Source organism: Lagenorhynchus albirostris, chromosome 20 (genome assembly GCF_949774975.1).
Source record: "Lagenorhynchus albirostris chromosome 20, mLagAlb1.1, whole genome shotgun sequence".
Classification (NCBI taxonomy): domain Eukaryota; kingdom Metazoa; phylum Chordata; class Mammalia; order Artiodactyla; family Delphinidae; genus Lagenorhynchus; species Lagenorhynchus albirostris.
The window spans coordinates 52581676-52608243 of NC_083114.1; the positions used below are offsets into that span (position 1 = coordinate 52581676).

The following is a 26568-nucleotide window of genomic DNA, read 5'->3' on the forward strand; positions in this document are numbered from 1 at the left end:
GTTAGGCACTGTGCTATGACATTGGGGGAAACTTGAAAATAAAATCATCTTTGCACGAAAGGAGTTTATGTTAGTGAGATAGACATATTAAGAACATAATATAATGCTCTTATATTGTAGTATAAGTAAGAATAAAAAGTTGCATGAGTACAGAAGAGAGAGGCTTGGCATAGAGGTGATGTTTATAGTTTTCTTATTGATATCCTAATTAACCTCCTCATTTTTCTTCAAATATGCTTGCAGTTTCTTTCTGCACGTCTTCATTGTCATCACAGTCTCCCTCAGGATGCCCCTTCTTCCCTTTTACATCCATCAGAATCCTACTCATTCTTTCGAAACCCACCATAAGTCCACTCCAGCAAAGTGGGTTAACAAGAAGAGAATGATTACTTGTGTCCTGTACATTCAATTTGACATTGGCCTTGTTTTTTTTGGTTGCCATTCTATCTGCATGATTCTCTCCAACTAGAGTATGGGTTCTTTGAGAATGGGTACTGTGTCCTTGTCTCTTCATGTTTTCTGTGATACCAGTCATATTGCTTGCAATTTTCCATTCAATAAATGTTTGCAAGAGGATGGTGGTATCTATAGCAACCATATAGTAGAATACCCCGAACTTTTGACCTTACCTTATTGTAGAATTTACTATTGAAAGTATTATCAGCTTGGCCGAATGATTTTTGGTTGTGGTTTCCTACAGAGGCTACTGTTCCCGTAGACAAAGACGTCTTCGGAAAACACTCAACTTCAAGATGGGGAACAGACACAAATTCACAGGGAAAAAAGTAACTGAAGATCTTCTGACTGATAACAGGTATTGACTGCCCAGTGCTAAGTGCTGAATGCATCTTGCTAATACATTTATTGAACAATTACAGCGTGACAGGTGTTGTGTCAGACTCTTAGTTATTTCACGTGATCCTGTGGGATAGACGTCTGTATTACTCCTGTGTTATAAAATGAGGAGACTGAGCCTCAGAGAGACTCTCTAACTTGTTCAGGAGCTATGGTAGAATGGCAAATGTTGAAGTCAGTGATTAGACTCTAACTGGTTATTAGGTAAGGTTTCTAGAATGCAAATCTCAATGTCTGAGTACTTACTTAAATTATTATGTCTTAAGCGAAATCTGGACATGTGTAAATTATTACAGAAGAGTTTTGTATTTCAGTGCTCAATGCATTCATGCTTAACATGGCAGGATTACTCTATGAAAGCAATATGTATTAAAAGTCTATGGGTCAGTTCCTCAGACTTTGACCTGTGAGCCAAAATGGTCTTCCTGCCACCTGTTTATTGTAAGTAAAGTTGGAACACAGCCACACCATTTATTTAGATATTGCTTACAGCTGCTTTTGTGCTACAGTAGCAGAGTAGTTGTGACAGAGACCATAGGGCCTATAAAGCCTAAAATACTTACTGTTGGGCCCTTTATGAAAAAAAGTTTGCTGCCCCCTGGTCCGGTACGTGGCCAGAACTGAGTTAGACACCATATTGGATGTAGAAGAGTTGGGGAGGCATAGTTATTGAACCTCATTGACTCTGATATTGTTGAGAGATATTGGTTGAGTACAGAACAGGGAACACTACAAGATAGCAAAACTGCTATATTGTGTGTAATTTACTCATAAGAATTCTGAAGTCTTGGAAGGGAGAAGTTAGTTTGGGGGTTCTTGATGGGGAAGCCAGGAAGCCTGCATGGAGGAGGCTGGACCTTTAAGGGTTTGTGAGAGGAAAAGACATTCTGTGTTCAGGGAAACAGCATGCCATGATGTCTTTGAATGCAGTGTAGGAACTGTAATGCTCTGGGCAGTTGTTAGCTACTGCTCAGGCAGCAAAGAGGCTCGGAGCTTGGTGTATGAGACACAGTCAGAAAACTAGAGCGTGATGGGATGAAGCAGGATGGATTGATTAAATCCAATGAGATCGAGTTAGGAAGAGTCTGTTATAACAGTGAGACCAGGCTAAGCTACAGTTAAAGGAAGATTAATCAAGGCAGTAGTTTAAAGAAAGATTCACCATAATAACAATGAAGTAGCCAACTTATATAGCATTAGTAAGTGCCAGGCTCTGGTCTAAGTGTGTTATATGTATTATTGCATGGGAGAGTGAAGCACAGAAAGGGTTAGTATTTTGCCCAAAGTCATACAGTGGTGGCACTGAGATTCCAATCCAGGCTCTTAACCACTTCAGTATACTGCCTCTCTTTGCACAGCGAAAGAAACCATCAACAAAATGAACAGGCAACCTATTAAATGGGAGGAGATATTTCCAAATGACATATCTGATGAGGGGTTAATATCCAAAATATATAAAGAACTCATATAACTCAATATCAAAAAAACAAACAATTTGATTAAAAAATGGGCAGAGGATCTGAGTAGAAATTTTTCCAAGGAAGTTATATAGATGGCCATCAGGCACCTGAAAAGATGCTCCACATCACTAGTTGTCAGGGAAGTGCAAATCAGAACCACGATGAGATATCACCTCGCACCTGTCGGAATAGCTGTTATCAAAAAGACAAGAAATAACAAGTGTTGGTGAGGATGTGGAGAGAAGGGAGCCCTCGTGCACTGTTGGTGGGAGTGTAAATTGGTGCGGTCACTATGGAAAACAGTACAGAGGTTCCTCCGAAAATTAAAAATAGAACTATGTGACTCAGCAATTCCACTTCTGGGTATTTATCTGAAAAAAACTCCCAAAAACACGAATTAAAAAAGATACATGCACGCCAGCGTTTATTGTGTAGCATTGTTTACAATAGCTAAGATGTGGAAGCAGCCTAAGTGTCCACTGAAGGATAACAGATAAAGAAGGTTTTATATCTAAATCTATGTCTATATCTATATTTATATGTATATTTAAACCAGAGCTCAGAAACAAAAACAAGGGATGCCAACTTCATCTTTTAAAAGCAAGATCAGGTTACATATATGTGACTCAGCCATAAAAAAGAATGAAATCTTGCCATTTGCGACAACATGGATAGACGTAGAGAGTATTATGCTAAGTGAAATTAGAGGAAGACAAATGCTGTATGATCTCACTTATATGTGGAATCTAAAAAACAAATGAACAAACAAAAAGACTTGTAGAGAACAAGCTGGTGGCTGCCAGAGGGGAGAGAAGTGGGAAGGGGTGGGTGAAATAGGGGAAGGGAATTAAGAAGTACAAACTTTCAGTTATACAGTAGAGTTGCAGGGATATATAATGCACAACATAGGGAATATAGTCAATAATATAGTAATACCTTTGTATGGTGACAGATGGTGACTAGACTTCCTGTGGCGATCATTTCATAATATATAGAAATATCGGATCTCTGTGTGGTACACCTGAAACTAATACGATATTTTAAGTCAGCTATACTTCAGTTTAAAAAAATACACACACACGCATATATATGTATGTATACACTGCTTCTCAAGGACTTGGTTTCTAACTGAGTTGGGATGAAGGAGCTATGATTCAAAGATGAGGCCAGATTATGTGCCTAGACTGCCTCTATTTGTTAAATTTGGGAGGGGTAAGTCTGGGTTTGCCAAGTTTGAGGCAATAGCAGGCTTTTCAATGAGATGTGTCTGATAGGTGGTTAGAAACCTATCAGAGATGCTGATTTGGGAGCCATGGTTGATACTGAAGAGCAGCTCTGAGGAGGAAAGCAAGGCAGAGCATAGGGAAAAGTTGAGAGGCCAAAGATTGCACGTCAGAGAATATCTGAGTCTGGTGCTCCTGGCCTTTGCTGTTCAGTTGGCCCATTCTGTCTCTGGTTTAGATATTTGCTTCTGGTTCTGATGGATGCTGAGAGAGCCTGGAGCTATGCCATGCAGCTCAAACAGGAAGCCAACACTGAACCCCGAAAACGGTTCCACTTGTTATCTCGCCTACGCAAAGCTGTGAAGCATGCGGAGGAGTTGGAACGCTTGTGTGAGAGCAATCGTGTGGACGCCAAGACCAAGTTGGAGGCTCAGGTTAGTGTCTCAACATCAGCTTTGCTTTATTGTGGAGCTTAGAGACGTAAACAGAACAGAGTTTCTTACATTATATGTTTGTAGTCAGGAGAGGAAAAAACCTAATCTTGCTTTTAAAAGGTGAAGTTGGCTCTTGTTTTTGTTTTTGAGCTCTTGGTTTTTAACAATTAGCTCTGACTTTTAAGAAAGCCCATGCTTCTTTTGATACGTGCATGGAGAACTTGTATCTGGGAAATTCACAAAATAAGAACTTTTTTCTTAATGAATATTTGAAAAGAGATGAAAGATATTTCAACTTTTAATGCTTATGTTATAGCCCAGAAGTGGGTTGTTAAATAAAATGAAGGGAACAAATTTTCTTTATTTTGAAGTTCTTTCCTAGGAAGTAAAATGAATCATAAAATTACCTGTGTATCACATTTTATTAGTGAAATAAATTTTTTTCTTTTAGAATCAACCTGAATATCTCTGTATTCTTGATATCAAAGTTCGAAGCAAGTAGAGGAGGTTGGGCTGTCTGGTTGTCGGGTGTTGACGCAGTTTCTCTTTCCCGTCACCTTACAGGCTTACACAGCTTACCTCTCAGGAATGCTGCGGTTTGAACATCAAGAATGGAAAGCTGCCATCGAGGCTTTTAACAAATGCAAGTGAGTCCTCTGGTCCAAAGGCTGTGACCAGTTCTGATGATAGTCACATTCAAGCTGCAGATCAGCTAATGCTTGTTTCTGTGAAAGTTATTACAATTTCTTTCTTTTTTTCTTCTCTTTAGAAATGTTGATTCTTCTCTTTCAGCCTCAGAACATGCAAGTTCTGGTAGTTGGTCTGTGTTCCTTGTGAGTTTATTTTCTTAAAGTGAGGCTGCTGTGAGCCGTGATGTTTCTTTCCTCGCAGGACTATCTATGAGAAGCTGGCCAGCGCTTTCACAGAAGAGCAGGCTGTGCTGTACAACCAGCGTGTGGAGGAGATCTCGCCCAACATCCGCTACTGTGCATATAACATTGGTGAGCGGGCTGCATGGGGCATCGACAGGTGGCTTGGTGGTAGTTCATCTCAGAGAGCCTAGAGAATTTCTTTAACTTTCTTCCCTTTCCCTTGCTTCCATATTTGGTGTGGGTTTTGGTTGATGAAAAAAGTAGAATTGTCGGAGTTAGCCCTGCTTGAAATCCGGAAGGGAATTCCATTGCTTCGGTTTTGGCCCTGCCATCTTCTTTACTCACCAAGAGCTTTGTGAAAGGACTTGGGAGGCCTTGAAACGTGCTTATGGAGGGAGAAGAGCTTGGAGTTGAATCTAGTGGTTCTTGAGGGAACACCCAACTCCCTCGAGGATTTTCCACTCAATATCTCTCTTTTTCTCAGGGGACCAGTCAGCTATCAATGAACTCATGCAGATGAGATTGAGGTCTGGGGGCACTGAGGGTCTCCTGGCTGAAAAATTGGAGGTAATCTAGTATGCACATTTTTGTGAAAAGTCTTTGGTTTGAAAAAAGTCCAGTAAAAGAAGTAACCCATAATCCCATCATCCGAGGATAATTGCTGTCAATATATGCATATTTATATCTATTTTTAGCAAAAACTATTTTCACTTAATATTTTAAAGTGTTCAACTTTCTTAATTTGGTACTCATAGAAAAAGTAGGAAATATAAAAGACTGGGAAAGATTGGGGGGAAAAAATAGAATCATTTAGGGGCTTCCCTTGTGGTGCAGTGGTTGAGAATCCTTCTGCCAGTGCAGGGGACGTGGGTTCGAGCCCTGGTCTGGGAAGCTCCCACATGCTGCGGAGCAACTAAGCCTGTGTGCCATAACTGCTGAGCCTGTGCTCTGGAGCCCGCATGCCGCAGCTGCTGAGGCCCACACGCCTAGAGCCCGTGCTCTGCAACAAGAGAAGTCATTGCAATGAGAAGCCTGTGCACCACAATGAACAGTAGCCCCTGCTCACCACCACAGCAACAAAGACCCAACACAGCCAAAAATAAAAAATAAAATTAATTAATTAAAAAAAAAGAATCATGTGGGTTACCACCCAGAGGTAACCACTGTTAATGATATGATGAATATCTTGCAAACTTTTTTAAAAATTTTATTTATTTATTTATTTATGGCTGCTTTGGGTCTTCACTACTGCATGCGGGCTTTCTCTAGTTGCGGCGAGCAGAGGCTACTCTTCACTAGTGTGCAGGCTTCTCACTGCGGTGGCTTCTCTGGTTGCGGAGCACGGGCTCTAGTCGTGCTGCCTTCAGTAGTTGTGGCTCGTGGGCTCTAGAGCGCCGGCTCAGTAGTTGTGGGGCACGGGCTTAGTTGCTCCACAGCATGTGGGATCTTCCTGGACTAGGGCTTGAACCCATGTCCCCTGCATTGGCAGGCAGATTCTTAACCACTGCTCCACCAGGGAAGTCCTGCAAACTTGTATATGTAGAGAAAAAGGCATATGTTTTAAAAATAGAATCTCAGTATACACTGTTTAGTAACGTGCTTCTTAAATTTAATGTCACATGCATTTTTCCACTTCAGTAAATACATTTCCATGCATCTTTTGATGACCGCATGGTATTCCATTGTGGTACATGTTTTATTTGACCACTCATTATTGTTGATTGTTTAAAAGTGGTAACTGGTATTACCATGAATGTCTGTGTCCCCAGTTTTTGTATACATTCTTAGTTATTTCCTTAGGATAAATTTGTAAAAGTGGAATTGAATGTTTTGGAAGCTTTTGATACATATTGACAAATACTTTTAGTAAGTTTCTACTAATTTACATTTCTGCTTGCGATGCTTTTCTCCTTACACTCTTGCCAAAACTTAGTGTTGCTCGTTAGCCTTCTGTCGTGTCCTTTTAATATTGGAGTTTCTGTAAGCTAAGAAATATGCCAGGGAGGAATTTAAATACAAATTTGTATATACTCTATAAACTGTGATATGTTAGTTTTAGAAAGAGACAAATGATAGTTTCTGCTGATTTTCACCTTGATCACTCATATCCACAGTTAAAGCTTTAACTTTTTAAAACTACCTTCCAGGCCTTGATCACTCAGACTCGAGCCAAGCAGGCAGCCACCATGAGTGAAGTGGAATGGAGAGGCAGAACGGTCCCGGTGAAGATCGACAAAGTGAGGATCTTTTTACTGGGATTGGCCGACAATGAGTCAGCCATCGCCCAGGTAAGGAGCAAGGACCTATTCTGTTCTCTTCTGTGTGTGTCTGGAGCTTGTCCTTGTGTGTTTAACATGTAGTGTTTTGTTGTTGCTTGGGATTTGGTAACAGTCTCAAGATGTACCCTCTTGAATAAAATTATTTTGAAAGCTGAGTTTATCAAGGAGTTCTTAGTTTGGAGGGCAAAGAAATTGACAGTGACAGCCTTCAGTAAAAATGGGAGCAACAAGGGTCTGCTTAAAGTCGGGTTACATTCGGCCCAGCAGGTGGTGCAGCAGCATGACTGTTATGTCCCTTGTGTCTGTCTGACCTCTTGTCCTAGCCTTCTAGCCCTAAAGGGCCACCTCTTGTTCCTGGGCCTTTTAAAGACAGCTAAACCAGAACATCTTGTTTTATGTGTGGTATATATGCAGTATTCATGCAAAGCCATACTACCTGATGCTCCTGCTGAGATAATTCTTACCTGTTTGTGGGTGTGCACAACCAAGTGAGTTCCAAAAGATGAGAGATCCTGGTGATCTTGGTTTGTATGAAGTAGGCAGTGATTGAGGCATTTTTTTAGAGCTCCTTCTCCATATTAGGTGAAGAACGTCTGAGAAAAAACCAGGCTGCTCCCTGTGTCTCCAGCCTCAGCAGGGACCAGTGGCATTTCGTGAGACTTCACAGCAAGCTACTGCACCCAGAGTGATATTTGTATGAGGTGCTTTCTTAGTTGTGCTGATGAGTTGTCCTAAGCATCCAAACCTTTCAGTGACTTGTTCCAAAATGGCTCCTTTGGGTTGGGGACAGCTTTCAACAACTGAAGGATTTCTTTGTGCCTTTTGTCTGTATTACATATTGCCTCTTATTTACCCTTTATTTCCTTGAAAGACAGAAGACTAGAACAATACCAGAAAGTTGAGTTTTCATTAATCTAAAAGACTAAACTTTTTCTGAGAACATTTCATTGGCATTTAGGGTATAGAGGTCTCTCTTCTGGACTAGGGCTGATAGCAGCCATTTAGATTATGCAACTGGGTTAACTCTTGTTTTAAAGCCGTACATGCTGGAAGAAAAGAACTGCTACAGTTCTGTGCCAGGCATCAGGCAGTGACAGTGGGGCAGAAATTCTGGATAGAATAGGGGGCAAGGGAGGTCAGTAGGGGCAAATAAAATAGGGACTTCTTAGGAATGGGGCCACAGACATACATCAGACAAAGGACAAGAAAAGATAACATTTATTAAGTAACTTTAAAAAGTTGTTCATGTAGGGGCTTCCCTGGTGGCGCAGTGGTTGAGAGTCCGCCTGCCGATGTAGGGGACGCGGGTTCGTGCCCCGGTCCGGGGGGATCCCACATGCCGCGGAGCGGCTGGGCCCGTGAGCCATGGCCGCTGAGCCTGCGTGTCCGGAGCCTGTGCTCCGCAACGGGAGAGGCCACAACAATGAGAGGCCCGCGTATAAAAAAAAAAAAAAAAAAAAAAAAAAAAAGTTGTTCATGCTTAACATTTATAAAATATAAATTTTTAAAAATTTTTCTCTATTTATTTTGGCTGTGCCGTGTCTTAGTTGTGGCATGAAGGATCTTTAGTTGCATCATGTGGACTTCTTAGTTGCGGCATGTGGGATCTAGTTCCCCAACCAGGGATCGAACCCAGGCCCCCTGCATTGGGAGAGTGGAGTCTTACCCACTGGACCACCATGGGAGTCCCAAAATATAGATGTTTTTAAGAAATCAACCTTTAAGAAAACAACCTGTGATGAGGTGACTGACCATGACTTTCTCTAGTTGCAGCGAGCAGGGTCTACTCTTTGTTGCAGTGCGCCGGCTTCTCATTGCGGTGGCTTCTCTTGCAGAGCATGGGCCCTAGAGTGTGTGGGCTTCAGTAGTTGTGTCATGCAGGCTCTAGAGTGCAGGCTCAGTAGTTGTGGTACATGGGCTTAGCTGCTCCGTGGCATGTGGGATCTTCCTGGACCAGGGATCGAACCCGTGTCCCCTGCATTAGCAGGCGGTTTCTTGACCACTGCACCACCAGCGAAGTTCTGTATGAGTTTTTAATTGTTATCCCGCAAGATACAGTGGTGTGTTTGAGGAGTGTATGAAATCAAAGGGTTGGAAAGAACCATATAGGGATAGTTTCAAATCTTTAAAGGCTGAAGCGGGAAGAATATTTGAAGCCTGTTAACGTAGTGAATTACATTGATTAATTTTCAGTGTTTAAGCCAACCTTGAGTATCTGGGATAACCCACTTGGTTGTAATATGTTGTACTTTTTATTTATACATTGCTGGATTTGGTTTGTTAATACTTTAAGAATTTTGCATCTGTTTTCCTGAGAAAGAGTGGCCTATGATTTTCTTGTTTTGTATGTAATGTCTTTTTTAGGGTTGGTGTCAGGGTTATACATACCTAATAAAACAAATTTGGAGATGTTCCCTTCTTCTCATTTTATGAAAGAGTATGTAACACTGGTATTTTTTTTCCTTAAATGTTTGTTATAATTCACCAGTGATACCATTGGTCCTGGAGTTTTCTTTGTGGGAAGGTTTTTAAAATTTGGTTTTGCTTGTTTTAAACAAATATTATTCCTTTACAAGTTGTAGGGCTATTCGGATTTCCTGTTTCATCTTGTGTCTTGTGTCAGTTTGGATTTTGTTTTTTTAAAGGAATTTATTAATTTAATGTAAATTGTTGATTTTACTGGCATAGAGTTTACAATATGCCGTTATCATTTTAATGTTTGTAGAATCTTTTAAGTGCCTGGTTAATGTGCTTGTTGTGAATACAGTTATCTGTGGTTTTTAAGCATCTTACAGTACATTAGGATCACTTGAGTATCAGAGACCTTTAAATAATTTGGTAGGTCAAACAAAATGTGTATTAATCCCAGGAATCCCATTAAGGTTTTAACATTAAAACAGGTTGCGGGGGGATGGATTGGGAGATTGGGATTGACATATATACACTATTGATACTATGTATAAAATAGGTAACTAGTGAGAACCTACTGTATAGCACAGGGAACTCTATTCAATGCTCTGTGGTGACCTAAATGGGAAGGAAATCCAAAAAAGAGGGGATATATGTATACGTATAGCTGTTTCACTTTGCTGTACAGTAGAAACTAACACAACATTATAAAGCAACTATACTCCAATAAAAATTTTAAAAAAAACATTAGAAACAGTTACGTGCCTAATGTGCTATATCACACATATACCACCAGGTCAAGCCAGTAAATAAAGTAATTTAAGTGCAGTGTCAAAGTTTAGTTGAATCCTGAGATGTCAGGGCTAGCACTGTGGCCGATTAAATGTGTATTGAATTGAATGAACCGTGGGTTATTAAATGTGGGAAATGCCCTTTGGCCATTTGAGGCTAATCTCCAGAAGAACTACTTGCTCCTTGGTGCCACTGTCAGATGATTTGCCTGTTCTCCTTATTGTATCGAGTTGTTCTCTGCCCTGGAAACCAAGCACTCTGCCTGAGAGAGACAGGGCTTTTCACTGCAGTGTTTTCTAACCTGGTTGATGTTGGTGTTTGCCACCCTCTGGGAGCTGGAGTTCAGGAATTTGGTAGCCCCAGCTTCTTGCTTGCTTGTAGAGGTTTTTATGACGTTTAAATACTAAAACTGCAGTTTACTGAAAAGCGTGCAAGGAAGAAATAATTCAGGGAGATAATATTAAACTGCAAAAACTGGAGCTGAGGCTTAATGAGCTGCTGAACTCCCGCTGCAGAATCCTTCCTTCCTTTAGCCAAGCTTTAGGGCCTCATGTCTTTAGTATTGTCTTACTTTATAATTTATTTCTGTTCTGCTTTGTTAGTCCTTGGTCCTGCCTGAATTGTCACTGGTGGTGATTTGAGGGTGTAAGGCAGCTCTTGGGTGGGGTGGGGGGTGGGCAGCTTTAAAGTCTCTGCAGGTTTCATGATTCTTATCCACAGGCTATGGCTCATGTTTTAATGTTTGACTGGAAGGGAGATCATTTCCCCTTTTCTCTAAAAAAAAAAAAAATCTATTTTTAAGTGAGGTTTGTATCCTCTGCTACTCAAGTCCCATGTGTTTTTCACTAGACCTCACTGGGCCGAGCGAGGCTTGGTTCCCATCCCCTTGGTTCTCCTGCGAGTCTGGTGGAGAATGTGGTCAGACTCGCCTTGTTGTCTCTTAGTCACACCACCACCTTGCGGCAATATTTGTGGACAAGCGAAAACCATCTGGGAGCTGTTTTAAAGAGCTGGGGGTCTCTACCTCAGGACACAAGCAGCTGGTTTTAGTCAGCGTTGAGACGTGATTTGAGGCTGTGGAAAAGCACATCCGAGAGTATTTGAAGTTTTATAAAAATTGATCTCGAGTTTGTTTATTAGGACTGAGTAACATTACTTCTGGGCTTCAGGTTTCTCTGTGTCATAGACCACAGATTCTCATGCAGGGGGTTTGCCCCTGTGTTTAGGAGCACATTCTTGTTGGTTCAGTGGCAAACTTGAGACATATGCATGTGGACTCTGAGGGACCCTCCCTCTGCAGAGGCATAGAGAGGTGTTTCTTGTTCCACTGCCCCTTGAGGATTATCTTAGCCTCCAAGATAGGTTTATGGAATAAGCAGGTAAGTAGCAAGATACGTTTCAGGCTTCCTGTTTGGAGACATTCTGTCCAGCCCGGGAGAACCGGGAGAAGTTCTGCGCCGGAGATTAGTGGTCTCCACGTCACTGTGCAGTGCAGCTGCCATTAGGAAAACACAATTGACTGAAGTGCTCCCCTTCAGATAGGCTTTTTCCTTCATTGCGGTTTAAGACTTTTGTAAGATTCCCAATGGATCTTAGAATTTTCTGGAAGCAGAGGGAAAATTTGCTTATGTTCAGTACCTTGATGCAGAGGTTTTCTTACTCAAAGGAAACGAAGGTAATACATGGCATTAAAGAGGTTTAGCATTTTAGACATCATTTTAATTTTTTTATTTGAGCCATTCCCTCCCTGTAGGAAAGGAGACAGATCCTATGTAGCTGGTAAAACCACATTTACTCTTTTCTTACTTATACACCCATTGCCCTGACTGCTGAACCCCCCCATCTTAAAAGGGTGTCAGTGGCCTGTTTGCTGGATTGCATGGTATCAAACTGATGCTGGAGTTTATCCGGGCTGCTCACGACTTGGCTCTGGTATGTGTGTGGTTAGTGCCAGGTCTGTTCGCATATCTTATTCTGCGGCTGCTCCGTTACACAGGATCTGTACTTTGAAAAATTTGGCCAGTTTGATTAAATGATTGTAAAGAATCTTGCTAACTTGAGATGCTTAATTAACAGTGTTTCGTGTGAGTGTGTTTCTCCAGAGCTGGGCTGTACTGTCCAGTACAGTAGCCACTTGAACACACACAGCTGTTTAAATTAATTAAAATGTCAGATTGCTCAGCAGCCGCGTGTAGCTAACGATGACGACAACGGACAGTGCAGATACATCATTATCACAGAAAGTTCTAGTGGACAGCACTACTCTAGGCTTCAGTGAGTTAATGGTGGCTGTGTTTGCCTTTATAAGTTTATAGAATAGCTGTGCCCCTGATTTGTTCCTAAGTTACTGAACAACAGGAAAGTCAAGTAACTTATAAATAGAAAAGTATGTTCAATTTATATTGGGTAATTTACAAGGAAGTTTTTTCCCACACTGGAAACTAGGAAAAACATAAGCGTTCTTAAGAGAAGAAAAGGTTTTTCTTTAAGCCACTCCTAGCCATCTCTTAAAGGAGTGGGTTTTCTTTGGGGCTTTCTTGGAGGTCACTTGAGTGTCAAGAGATCAGATTGGATGATAGTTTCTGTGGAAAGTCAAACATAATCATGAGAATGTTGATGTTCTAATGTCTGGGTGGGTCTGCAAGTAACACAAGTTCGTCTCCTTTTTGCTTTTTGTTCATTCCCACCTGCTCAGTCAGATTCTTTAGAATGGTAATGTGGTTTGGCAGGTATTCAGTTAATGAATCACTTTTTGCCTTATCCCAGCCGGCTGGCAGAGGGGTGACACCCTATGCTTTGTCAACCTCATCTGCCCTAAAAATGTTCTCAGCATAGCTGTATGGAATATCTGAGGGCAGAATTTCCGTGAGGAGGAGAACCTCATATGGCATTTAGGAGAAATATGTTTTTGATTGGGTATTGATTAGTAATGTTACTCACCTGCTTGGACTTAAAAGAAATCCAGTATGTGCAAGTCCGTTGGGTTACATTTGTAAGGAAAAGAAGCTTCTGCTGTGCTGAGCCTCAGTATGAGGTAGCAGTGCCCCAAATCTAGTCCATAAGGCCCCTCTAGGGAAGCCAGGTGCAGGTCGGGAGCAGGGGTAGAAGAGTTGGAGGAGAATAGTAGAAAGTTCTATGATAGAGGAAACATTAAAGCATCTGTTGCCTGACAGTTTAGATCAGTTATACAGATACTTTTTCAGTATGTTCACTTTATATTTATATATATGTATATATTTCTCATTTCCATACAAATAAAGACTAAAACCATAAGAAAAATCATATACGATAGAGAATATTAACAGTTGAAATGATCTCCGATTCGGGCCATTTTTTGGTTGATGTGTGTATTTGTGTTTAATGGGAGGAATCAAAGCGATGTTATGCCTTCCTCCCGTCAGAGTGCTATGTCTTACTCAAAAGAAAATCTTTTTACTGCCTTCTGCCTTTGTTTAGGCTGAAAGTGAAGAAACCAAGGAGCGTCTGTTTGAATCCATGCTCAGTGAGTGTCGGGACGCCATCCAGGCCGTTCGGGAAGAGCTCAAGCCAGATCAGGTAGGACTCTCAGCTGAGCCACGGGCTCTTGTTCTGGGCTGAGGTCCTCTTCAGTCTGTGTGTCGCATTCTCAGTGCATTGACTCTTAGCCACTGTTGTATTTAGGTGTGGTGATTGGCTAATGAACAACAGAAGCCTCTTCTGGGCTCCATCAGGTTGAGAATTTCTTTTGTCTATCCTGTTTCTCCTAATGGTTTCACGTATTACCTGTTAAAGCTTTGATCTCAAATTCATATCTCCAGGTGGATTTCTCCAGTGCTCCCTTTCTCTAATAATATCACTGTGATTCATTCAGCCATCTAGGCTGAAAACCTCAGAACCATTTCTGTCTCTTTATTCCCTGTCACCAAAAACCCTGTTTATTCTTCCTTTGTAATTTCTCTCACTTCTTGTCCATTCCACCTGTTTCTAATAAGCCCTTTATATTGTGCCTGGACTACCACAAAAGTCTCCTGATTGCTTTTCCTATCTTGGTTTCAGTTTGGTGTTCCAGACCTTTTTGCCAGAAGAACAGACTGAATCTCTCTAGATCCTATTTCACTGCCTACTTGTGAAAAAAGCCCAGTGATTCTCTGAGGTCTAGAGCAGTGGTCGCTAAACTTCTATGATCATGCACTCCATAAGTAAAATTGAGCATTTATCTCTGATAACATTTATTTATAAATTATATACCTTATTATTCAACTAATTTGTGATTTAGAAAATGTATTAAAATAAAGTTTTTAGAATTGAGATAGATATAAATAGAAGTTCTAGTTTTCTTCTTATACCCGTACCCTGAGGGCTGTATGCACCCTTCTTAAATACCACAGTGTCTAGCAAATACAGTTCAAACTCCTTGAGCTGGTATATGAGCCTCCGCTGGGTGTTTCTAGCCTGTTTCCAGTGTTGTACTTGGCTGCTTCCCTCTGAGTCTTCTGCCTTAGGCTCTTGTACTCACTGTCTTATGCCTGTCCCACTGCAGTGCATTCCTTACACTGTTGTCCTTTCCCCCCTCCTCACACTTGGCTTCTTCCACTCCCTTTTCACCTGTCCAAACGCTGGCTGTCTTTCAAGGTGTGGCTCATAGCTCACTGTCTCTGAGAAGCCTGCCTACACCATCCTCGCCCACATTTCTCCATTTTCCGAATATCTGATACTTGCAGCTATAATTTTTGTTTGATAGTTAATCAAGCATTGCCTTTTTAAAATTAATTAATTAATTTAATTTTGGCCACATTGGGTCTTCGTTGCTGCACACGGGCTTTCTCTAGTTGCGGCGATCGGGGGCTACTCTGTTGCGGTGCGCGAGCTTCTCATTGCAGTGGCTTCTCTTGTTGCGGAGCACGGGCTCTAGGCATGTGGGCTTCAGTAGTTGTGGCACATGGGCTCAGAAGTTGTGGCACATGGGCTCAGAAGTTGTGGCTCGTGGGCTCTAGAGCACGGGCTCAGAAGTTGTGGTGCATGGGCTTAGTTGCTCCACGGCATGTGCAATCTTCCCAGACCAGGACTCAAACCTGTGTCCCCTGCATTGGCAGGTGGATTCTTAACCACTACGCCACCAGGGAAGTCCCAGTCAAGCACAGCCTTTTAACATTTTGTGTATTGTTTTATATTTACCTTCTTGTTATATTTTTCTTAAGATTATAAGCATATTAAAAGTAACTATATATTTCTTTAATCATCTGCCGTAGTACCTTCTGTATGAAATATTCAATGAATGTATGTTGGGCTGTAGTCGCATGTTTCCTCCTCCAATAAGCAGGCTTTATATATTATACTTCCCTTGATTCATTTAGCAGGTACATACAGAGCCCCAGCCTCTGTCATTCACTTTGAATTCACAGCAGCTGAATTCAGCAGACACCTCACAGAATGTAATGAGTATGGTGATAGCAAGGTGTTCCTGTTGCTGCTGTAACATTACCACAAACTTAGTGGCTAAAAACAACACAAGTATATTATCTTACAGTCCTGGAGGATGGAAGTCTAAAATGGGTTTGTAGGGCTGTATTCCTTTTGGAAGCTCTAGGAGAGAATCCATTTCCAGTATTCCAGAGAGTGCATTTTCCTGCGTTTCTTGCCTGTTGTCCCTTCCTCCATCTTCAAAGCCAGCAGCATAGCATCTTCTCTCCTGTCTGTCCTCTGCTTCAGTCCCAGTATCTTCTCTATATTGTTGACCCTACTGCCTCCCTCTTATAAGGAGTCTATGTTTGTGTTGGCCCCCCCTGGATAATCCAGGCTAATTAAGAGATTCTTAGCTTCATCACATCTGTAAGGTCTCTTGCCACGTAAGGTAACATCTTCACAGGTTCCTGTTAGGATGTGAACATCTTTAGAGGCCATTATTCAGCCAGCCACAAAGACAAGAGCTAACAGCACAAGGCATAGAACTTGGGTCTAAGACACAGGTCTTAAAATGGAACCGAGGACCACGGACTGTCTGCCTTAATGCTTTGGGTCTGGACACTGGACGCAGTGGACAGGAAGCCTTACTGGCCATTACTCTGAATCCTCTTATTCAAGTCTGGTTTTTAGATGCCAGTGGCAACTGAGTGACCCTGTCATTCTAGAATATATGCAGTAGATCTCTGATACTTGAAGACCCTTAACTTACTAGAGTCTGTGCCAGAATTCCAGGGCACTTGGGGGAACCACACCATTAAATGAGGTGGCCAACCTAGAGGGGTGGGATAGGGAGGGTGGGAGGCAGGGAGATGCAAGAGGGAGGGGATATGGGGATATATGTGTATGTACAGCTGATTCACTTTGTAATACAGCAGAAACTAACACACCATTGTAAAACAGTTATACTCCAATAAAGATGTTAAGAAAAAAAAAAAATCGAGGTGGTCAGAGCCAAGGATAGGATCAGCCATTTTATCCTTACCTTTTCACTTTCTGCAGAAACAGAGAGATTATATCCTTGACGGGGAATCGGGGAAGGTATCTAATCTTCAGTACCTGCACAGGTAAGGGTTGTGATGTTTTGACTTTTTAACGTGTATGATGTATCTTTGGAACAAAAGAGTATATATAATGTTTATGTACATTATAATTTATTGATACATACTAAAATCTGAATGCATCTATTCGCATTTTATCATATGAGTTTTGAATTTGTATATTATTCTAATATACTTATAATTTAAAATTTTTATACAGTGTAAGAACTAGAATACAGCCAATAATTTTGAAGCTCCTTGTGGCCCCACCCTTGCTGATTCCTCCCCCTCTTCTGGAGCTAACCACTGTCCTTCCCATGCCAAGCTCCTAGAGTGACTCTCTGCTGTGTTCTGAATGTTTTACATTGTCCCTTTTATATTTGAGTTCAATTTCAACTCAAGTTTAATTCCACCTGGAGTTTATTTTTGAGTGAGGTAAGGATCTATTTCACCTTTTTCCATGAGGATAATGGATTATTCCAGTGTGTGATTTATTGACTGTTCTGTCCTTTCCCCACTGATCTGCAGGAATACATTCCATTTTCTCCTTGTGCGCTCTTTTTTTCTGGACTCTCTTCTGCTCTGCTGATTTATTTGTGTGTACTAACACAGCACAATGATTTACTATAACTTTATCATAAGTCTTGGTATCTGGTCGAGCAAGTTTTCCCCACTAGGTTTCTCCTCAGGCATATCTTGACTGTTTTTCTCCCTTTGCTCTTTCATATGCATTTTTAAATCACCTTGTCAAGTTTAAATTTTTTAAGAGGTGAATCATTTTGTTTCACAGAAGAAAGGAGGGAGAGTGACATTTTTCGAACTTCCTGGGGAGAAATAAAATTCCACTTCTCCTCAGATTCTCTTTCCATGTGACCTTGAAATTTTAATTTCTTAGTCACTGCTTATAAGTTTTTAGTGAACCTGGCTGTATTTTCAGTCATTCCCGTGCCCCCCGCCCCTCTTTTATAAAAAAAGCAAAACCATAAAAGCTCCTCTCCCTGCCTTAATCTCCATTCTTAGGGGACTTGGTGTTATGTGAATGTCAAATTGACTGCTAGATGACTCGGGTGCACAGAATATCAGCCAGAACGGCCCTTAGCCGTCTTCTGCTTCAACAACCTAAGGAGAAAGATGAGGCTCCAGGAGGTTAGGGGACATGTTGGTAGTTAACAGCCACAACAAGGCAGAGGCAGTTGATCAACTTCCTAACCTTGAAAAACCCAGAGAGTTTCAGCAGGGCTCAGGAGACTTTCAAATTGTGAAGCCCCTTGCCCTTGGATCCATTCTCCCACCTCCACATGTGGCTAGTGTCAGGATCATAATCAGTTAGGATCGGAAGCCAGCTTTGGGGTAAATTGAAGTCGAGAATCGGGTAGCTCTTGTATTTTAATAGAACTCTTGTATTTTAATAAAGATGTATCTGGACTCCTACTCTGAATAATAGTTACTTTGAGAGTTTGATTTTTCTACAGAGCTTTAGAAAAAACCATCTCATGACCTTTCCTCCCATTTCTCAGAAGCATCCACTTTTGGGAATTCCCTGATGGTCCAGTGGTTAAGACTCCGAGCGTCCACTGCAGGGGACGTGGGTTCGATCCTTGGTCGGGGAACTAAGATCCCACAATCTATGCAATGTGGCAAAAAAAAAAAAAAGGCAGCAGCAGCCACTTTTAATTCTTTTTTTTTTTTTTTAATATTTATTTGGTTGCGCTGGGTTCTAATTTCGGCAGGCGGGCTCCTTAGTTGTGGCACGCGAACTCTTAGTTGCAGCAAGCGTGTGGGATCTAGTTCCCTGACCAGGGATTGAACCCATCCCCCCTGCGTGGGGAGCATAGAGTCTTACTCACTGTGCCACCAGGGAAGTCCCTACTTTTAATTCTTTTAACAAATTCTTTTGGTATTTACCTCCATGTCTCTAAATAACATGCGTTTTGTTGCTACTTGTTGATTTTTGGCTTTCAGCATTTCTTACCACTTTCCCCTACAGCCTTCTCTCACCGATTCTACTCCCACTCTTCACCCTGACCCCTCTTGACTTCCCATCTGACTCCTACACAGGCTTCCTCATTTCCAATGCCATTAAGTTAATTAATTAATTAATTATTTTGCCGCAACGCACAGCATGTGGGATTCTAGTTCCCCGACCAGGGATCAAATCCGTGCCCCCTGCAGTGGAAGTGCAGAGTCCTAACCACTGGACCATCAGGGAAGTCCCGATTTTAATTTCTAAGAGCTCATTTGTGTTCTTTGAATATTATTTTAAAACTGTCTCATTCTAACTTCACAACCACAAAGTCTTCACTTATCTTTCTGAAATTAATAATAGTTGTCTAAAGTTTTCTTCTCCCTACAAAGTTCGTTTCTTCCAAGTTGCCTTTTTTTCCCTTCTCAGTCTTGGCCCCTCCTGTCTTATTAGAGGTTTTCCTTAAGTGTCTGGTGATCCTTGTTCATCCACTCCTATTAATGACTGTGTCTTGTCTGTTGGGAGCTCTTGCATGGAGCTCCTCAGCTGTGGTTTCACTGTAGGTGCTCTGGGTCTGCGCTTTCACTGAGGACCCTGACTCCAGAATCTTGAAGGGTTTTTTATCTTGGGCTGGTCAGATCCTCAGCATATATCAGGCTGTTCTTATTCTGGAAGCCGAGTAGGAGAAGAATGCTAGGAGGTCAGCCCTCAGAACTTGACAGTCTCTTAACCCCCCTGGTTCATTGTGGAGCCCCTGACCTCAGCTGTGCCTGTATCCCCTGTCCCCAGGCCTCTTTTATATCCTCCCTCTCCCAGGATGCCTCCAGCCTCTGCCACAGTAAGATGGGGATCTAGAGGCCTAAACACTTCTTAAGTAGACTTAAATAGTTACCATGTTTTTAATCGCCAAATATTAAAGGACTTTCCAGATGGTACAGTTAAAATAAGCAGGCATCACGCAGTCTCCGGTATATACACACATTTAATATGCATAACCCTCCAAAGAGACTGTCCCTCAGTATTTTCTGAGAAGAGAAGGTCATCAGCGGAGCAGGAGCAGCTGCCGTGCATGTGTGCTGTCCTTGTAGTGTGGGCCAGGCGAGTAACCGGTCCTTGTTCCAGGAACTAGCTTGCCATCCATTAGTCATCTTAAGGACCAGCAGTGTCCTCTGAAATTAGTAGCTCTCTGGCTCTTTAATAAAGATACAGAGAGGGGCTTCCCTGGTGGCGCAGTGGTTGAGAGTCCGCCAGCCGATGCAGGGGACGCGGGTTCGTGCCCTGGTCCGGGAAGATCCCACATGCCGCAGAGCGGCTGGGCCCGTGAGCCATGGCTGCTGAGCCTGCGCGTCCAGAGCCTGTGCTCCGCAACGGGAGAGGCCGCAACAGTGAGAGGCCCGCGTACCACAAAAATAAAAAAAAATTAAAAAAATAAGGATATGGAGGATATAATTCAAGCTAAAATCAGATTTTGTCATAAGGTTTCATTACTGGTCCCCTGCAGTTAGCCACTGAACAGCAGCCAGAATTGAAGGCCCTTGGAGTTTGAGGCCCAGGCCTGACAGCCCTGCGATATGACACCCCCTCACCCCCATAATCCCCTAGGGCAGTCCCAGCTTGTGGTCCAGTGCTCTTCTCGAACGTCAGCTTCCCTCATCATAACCTGAGCTGATATGTGGTCCATTCCAGCTACCTGACTTACATCAAGCTGTCAACAGCAATCAAGCGGAACGAGAACATGGCTAAAGGCCTGCAGAAGGCGGTGCTGCAGCAGCAGCCGGAGGACGACAGCAAGCGCTCCCCCCGGCCCCAGGACCTGATCCGGCTCTATGACATCATTCTTCAGGTGACCCTGGAGGGCTGGGAGTGCAAGAGCCTGTCCTGTGTTTGTGTTGGACACAAATGACTGAGCTTTGCATAGCGAAAGGGCTGTGACAGCCAGGAGCTGTTAGTGTCTCGATAAAAGACAGAGGTCTTGGGCTTCCCTCGTGGCTCAGTGGTTGAGAGTCCGCCTGCCGATGCAGGGGACACGGGTTCGTGCCCTGGTCCGGGAAGATCCCACATGCCGCGGAGCAGCTGGGCCCGTGAGCCATGGCTGCTGAGCCTGCGCGTCCGGAGCCTGTGCTCCGCAATGGGAGAGGCTACAACAGTGAGAGGCCCACGTACCGCAAAAAAAAAAAAAAAGACAGAGGTCTTGTTTTCATGCCATTTCAGCCATCCGTGAGCCCAATATTCAGACGTGTTGGTGTGTAAACACTTGTAAACCACAGGTATTCACTGAGCACTTCCCCTGTGCAGGGTGGTCTCCCGCATGCTGTGGAGCGTCCTGGGACCTGAGGCCACTCTGCCTCGACCCAATGGGAGCTCACCAGTGAGTAAGGTTGTGAGACCCCTGCACATCTGCACTTATTCGTGTAGATGCCACAGTAGTGGGCTGTCTGAAATGAGAGTTCAGAGCCGGAGAAATCCCCTCTAGCTGAGGGGGTCCTAGAAGTCTCTGAAAGAGGTGGAGTGTGACTGGGAGAGAAAGCACACGTGGGCTTTCAGTGTCAGAGAGGAGGGTGGAGGTGACACCCGATGTGGCTGCTGCTGAGTCACGCGTCACAGACTTTTTCCCGTTACTTGCAGCCTAGACTCTTCCGTTTTGCCCATGTCTATTCTCACAAGTCTTCTGTCAGACGATCAGTGCGAGGTCTCCTCTTCATGAGTTTTCTTGTTGCATCTGTTGTGCAGAATCTGGTGGAATTGCTCCAGCTTCCTGGCTTAGAGGAGGACAGAGCCTTCCAGAAAGAGATAGGCCTTAAAACTCTGGTCTACAAGGCTTACAGGTAAGTTCCTGTGGGACAGACAGGGCTCCCCTCTACCATCCCGTGGTTCTAGAAGCCTTGGGAGTATGTCCCTGGAAGGTTGGGTATGTGATCAGAGAGCAGTTAGCCCAGCGTGTCCAAGGGAAGTTTCAGGTTGTGGCTGGGAGTTTCCAGTGCAGTTTTGCTCTTTGGAAAGGTTGGGGGAGCTGGAAAGCACATACATTACCTGTCTTCTCCCTTCCCTTTCCTCCCTCCTCCCAGTGGAAAAGGGATAAGTGTTGGAAAAAGCGTCAATTAGCAGAACTAGAACAGCTGATTCAGGGAAACTGAACTGAGTTGGGAGAAAGCTCAGCGTCTCAGTTTCTTACATGCACCGTGCTATTTGTAACTTGGGAGTGGACTGTGTAGCAACATGGGGTCTAGACAGAATGGCTCAGTAGAGCCCTGAGTGCTTTTGCCCTTCCTTTTCTGGCCCGCATGCCCCTGCGCTCTCTGGCTCCTGTCAAAGGCCAGCAGCGCTCAGGCTCTGTTGATCCCAGCAGAGTAATTTCTGTTAGGAAGAGGTTTGTTTCTTTGGATTTGGTTTTTGAAAGACATGAGCAGAGGTGAATGGTTGCGACCTAGATGTGTGGGCAATTGTGGGTGGGATTTATATCTGGGCAGCATCCCACCTTCCTGCCTGTCTCCAGCTTCCTCCCTGTGCCTTTTGGGAATTGCCTCTTTTTTGCAGAGTCAACAGTAAGTAAAAGACAGTGGGTCAGCTTTGGACCTACCCTTGTCGGCTCCAATTTCGGGGACAAGTCTGCAGGTTAGGCTGGCAAACTGGAACAGTGAGAACGGTGGGATCTCCCATCCCAGGCAGTGAGCCTGAGGTTAAGAAACTTCACAATTTATTTAGCCTAAACAGCAAGGAAAGCCTTGATCTTGGGTGATTTTTGCTTAAGAACACTGTGGCTCTTTCATTCCCCATCAGGTGTTTCTTCATCGCTCAGTCCTATGTGCTGGTGAAGAAGTGGAGCGAAGCCCTTGTCCTGTACGACAGGGTCCTGAAGTACGCAGATGAGGTGAATTCTGATGCCGGAGCCTTCAAGAACAGCCTAAAGGTGAGCTGTTGTTCTCTCTTGTTTTCCAAGCCCTGAGCACTTTTGCTGTGAGGCTGCCACGCCTTCCCAGACTGGTCCTGCCTGGTCAGCCATGGCATGTGGTACATCCCTGAGTGCCCAGGAGCTGCGGAGTGCAACTCATGGCAGCATTCCAGGCCCGAAGAGGACTCGGGTACTAAGAGGGACAGCCTTCCTCTGGTTAAAACAACCCTGAAATACTATTCTCAGACTCGGCTACATGTTGGAATTGCCTGGGAAGATTTTTAAAAGGTGGATGTCCAGATTCCATCCTCAGAGATATTGGTTCTAATTGGTGTGGGATCTGGTATGAGCATTGGGATCTTTTAAGCCCCTCAGTTATTCTAATGTGTAGCCAAGTTGAAAACCACTGGTGAAGCCTTTCCACACAATGTGTGCCTGGACCAGCAGGAGCAGCATTTGGGAGTTTGCTAGAAATACAGGTTCTCAGTTCCCCACCCCAGGCCTGCTGAGTCAAAAGCGCGTTTTGGCAAGACCCCCAGGTGACTTGGGTGAGACCCGCAGGTGACTTGGGTGAGACCCCCAGGTGACTTGGGTGAGACCCGCAGGTGACTTGGGCGAGACCCCCAGGTGACTTGGGCGAGACCCCCAGGTGACTTGGGTAAGACCCCCAGGTGACTTGCGTAAGACCCACAGGTGACTTGGGTAAGACCCCCAGGTGACTTGCGTAAGACCCGCAGGTGACTTGGGTAAGACCCCCAGGTGACTTGGGTAAGACCCGCAGGTGACTTGGGTGTACATCAAAGCTTACATGCTGATCTGGTTTGATGTAGTGATTGTTGACTGGCAGCTAGCTTTTTAAGCTTGTGGACTGCTGTGAGGTTATAGATTCTTAAAGCACTGGTCCAAGGAATCCATGTATATTTTATAAGTAGAGACTGTTTAGAAAAGCGGGCTAGGGTCACTGTTCCTAACATTGTCACAGCCAGTGTGAGAGGGGCTGCTGGTGGGGCACTTGTTTCTGCTTGGAACAGCCCTGGGCTCAGGGGTGGAGGAGAACTCTGGTTTCTGCCTTCGGAGAGCTTGTGGTTTTGCTGCAGCCGTGGGACTTGCATAGTACCCACCTATGAATACAGAAGAAGATAGAGGGCGAGGGCAGAGAAATAGGAAGGAGTACGTGGGAGGCGGCTGTGGGCAGAGGGTGGGCTGGCGAGTGTAGCAGTGTCATCTGGTAGGGTGTCGTTGGAATGTGGAGACAAACCAGTGCATATGGCTTATCTCCGGAGAGAAGTAAGAGGCATTTTACAAAAGCCCATCTGACCTAATGTGACGGCTGGTTTCAGGGGAAAGTGTTAGGGAACAGAGGCGTAGGGGATTCAGCAGTATCCAGACCTAGTCAGATCTTTCCCAATTTGCCGAGTAAGAGGCTGAGGCAAGAGAATGGCATTGCCCTTGTAGAAGGGGTCAGTGGGTAGGGGCTTAGGCCCTGGAGCCAGCCGTCCTAGTTCTGAAGCCCTGCCCTACTGCCACTGGGAATGTGACTGGACACGTTCTTTGGCCCCTCTGTGCTTTAGTCTTCTCATCTGTAAAATGCAAGTACAAACTATCTCAGGATTATGGCGAAGATGAAATGAACAGTTATGTGAACTACTTAGAGCAATGCCTGGCACATAATGCATTTAGTATATGATTAACTTATTAATATTATCATTGTTGTCATTATTATTTCCAGGCAGTATTACTTAAGCCATGGCATAGATTCCTCCCTTTGAAACTGGCTAGTTTTTGTGTGTTGTTTCTTTTAATAGGGAGACCATTTTAAAAAGTCTAAAATTCATGAAAATACCAGTGGGGTCACTTAGCTCAGGTTAGTGTGGTGCGCTTCTCTGGCCTGACTCCAGCTCACGAGTCCCCGTTTTCCACATTGTTACAGGACCTGCCTGACGTGCAAGAGCTCATCACGCAAGTGAGGTCGGAAAAGTGCTCTCTGCAGGCGGCCGCGATCCTGGGTGAGCCGCCTGCCTGTTCTCTGCGGCCTGTCTTCTCAGACTCCCCTTCACTGCTGCTCCTCTTCTCTCCCACCCCCTATGCCACTGTTTTAAGATTGAAAGGGCCTGTTTGGGTTAATCTGTAAGTAGTTTTTTCCTGCCATTCCTTCTGCCCCGTTGAGGCATTAGGTTATGTGGAAGAATTTAGAGGAACGCTGTTGTGCTGTCCGTTCTGCCTATCCGTGTCTCTTGCATTCAAGGTGCTTGCTTCGCTGGGCTGACCACATTGGTTCTGGGGTTAGTTGTCTGTTATCTGCACTGCTTCTCTCTGAGTTTGGACTCAGGAGGGAGAGGGCTAACTCCCCACAGATCCGCTACTTTTGCTGTTAGGATTTAGAACCCAGACGTGTGATAGGTGTCCATTCGTGACTATAGTGTGTTATAAGTCCCTGTTCTTACTGAATCCTGTGAAACTTTCAGATACAAATGATTCCCACCAAACAGAGACCTCTTTTCAAGTCAAGGACAATAAGGTGAGTCTGGGCTGTGGCTTTTGAGGAATAAAAAGGATTCATAACTTATTAGGAATGTGTACTCATTTGTAGAACGAGGACCCTAGATCTCTAAGTGAGCACCCTACTTCCCTCCCTTCTTTTACTCAGGACCTGAAAGCTGCCTATGTGAGATTTGTCAGGTGTCATCTAGATGGTCCCAAATGGAGTTAGGAACCTGCTGTGTGCCCTGGCTACGAGCTCTGACTCGGACATCGGACAGGCTTACACCTCAGTCCTAGCCCACCTCTCCCAACCTCTCTAGATTTCAGTGACTCTCAATTATAAAACGAGGACATGATAGCCCCTCATAGGAGGTTTGTGGGGATCGAGTGAGATAGCACATATGAGCTCTGAACTGGGTGCTCGGCCCATAGTGAATGTTCCACCAGTGGGCTGTGATTAACATCTGGGTTCCTGCTTTTGGTTTGACTTCCAGCCCCTGGTCGAACGGTTTGAGACATTCTGCCTGGACCCTTCCCTCGTCACCAAGCAAGCCAACCTCGTGCACTTCCCGCCGGGATTCCAGCCCATCCCATGCAAGCCTTTGTTCTTTGACCTGGCCCTCAACCATGTGGCTTTCCCACCTCTTGAGGACAAGTTGGAGCAGAAGACCAAGAGTGGCCTCACTGGATATATCAAGGGCATCTTTGGATTCAGGAGCTAACCAGGCTTTTCCTTGGGGGCAGGGGGAGATTCTGACTCTTAATCTGTATTGTGAGAAAACCCCAGCAGCTTCCATGATATTAAATCCAGGTCTGCATTGGCCCAGGGCAGAAGTTTAACATCCTCAACCCTGCATTCCTATGTCTTGTGTGTTTGTACACTTCCATTCTTAACCAGGGTGCTAGAAGGGCACCCTGTTGTCTTCTGATAAATATGTGTGGGGTCCTGTGTCTGTCCCCTGCAGGAGGGGCCCCTGCCATCTGGTCTCATGTGAGCCTTTGGTCAGTAATGTGGTCGTGGGGGTCCACACCAGGCACAGATTGGGGCTGGGAATGTTCTGTCGTGTTTCTTCAGTCCCATGGATTTGAAATGAACTCATTCTTGCTGTGAGCATCCAGAATCCCTTGAAGAGTTTGTCCGTGACTAGGAAGCGTTGGCAGCCTTACTCCCCTTCACCTCCCAGTGAAAGTTAAGAAGTTTCAGAACAAGCAAAGCTCTATTTTTAGAAGAAATATGTTACGCTCAGAAATAATGAAAACAAATCTTATATTAAAAGGCGAAGATGCTGGACACTGTGCCCGTTCTTTGCACATCCTCATTCACGTCTGGGCCCAGCTCTCTCCTCGGGAACCTTGTTGCGAGATCCTGTCGTCACGTGGATCCTGACTTCCTGGCAACGTGGGTGTGTCCGATGCCTGATAAGAGCGATAG

At 44.0% G+C, this 26568-nt stretch overlaps 1 protein-coding gene across 2 annotated transcripts in view; it reads left to right on the forward strand.

Annotated features, from left to right (window-relative positions):
• Window positions 1-26427, forward strand: part of SRP68 (signal recognition particle 68) — a 30436-nt gene extending 4009 nt beyond the window's left edge. The window contains exons 4-17 of one of the 2 annotated variants that reach the window (XM_060133184.1): window positions 701-814; window positions 3777-3972; window positions 4537-4619; window positions 4864-4973; window positions 5329-5411; window positions 6992-7132; window positions 13781-13879; window positions 16766-16830; window positions 20453-20609; window positions 21497-21591; window positions 22544-22673; window positions 24586-24661; window positions 25121-25173; window positions 25631-26427. In XM_060133184.1, the coding sequence (XP_059989167.1) occupies window positions 701-814; window positions 3777-3972; window positions 4537-4619; window positions 4864-4973; window positions 5329-5411; window positions 6992-7132; window positions 13781-13879; window positions 16766-16830; window positions 20453-20609; window positions 21497-21591; window positions 22544-22673; window positions 24586-24661; window positions 25121-25173; window positions 25631-25858 (1630 nt within the window). In that variant the 3' untranslated portion in view covers window positions 25859-26427. Of the gene's footprint in view, window positions 1-700; window positions 815-3776; window positions 3973-4536; window positions 4620-4863; window positions 4974-5328; window positions 5412-6991; window positions 7133-13780; window positions 13880-16765; window positions 16831-20452; window positions 20610-21496; window positions 21592-22543; window positions 22674-24585; window positions 24783-25120; window positions 25174-25630 lie in introns of both variants that reach the window. The other variant, XM_060133185.1, reaches the window with a different exon arrangement.
• The last annotated feature ends 141 nt before the right edge of the window (window positions 26428-26568 follow it).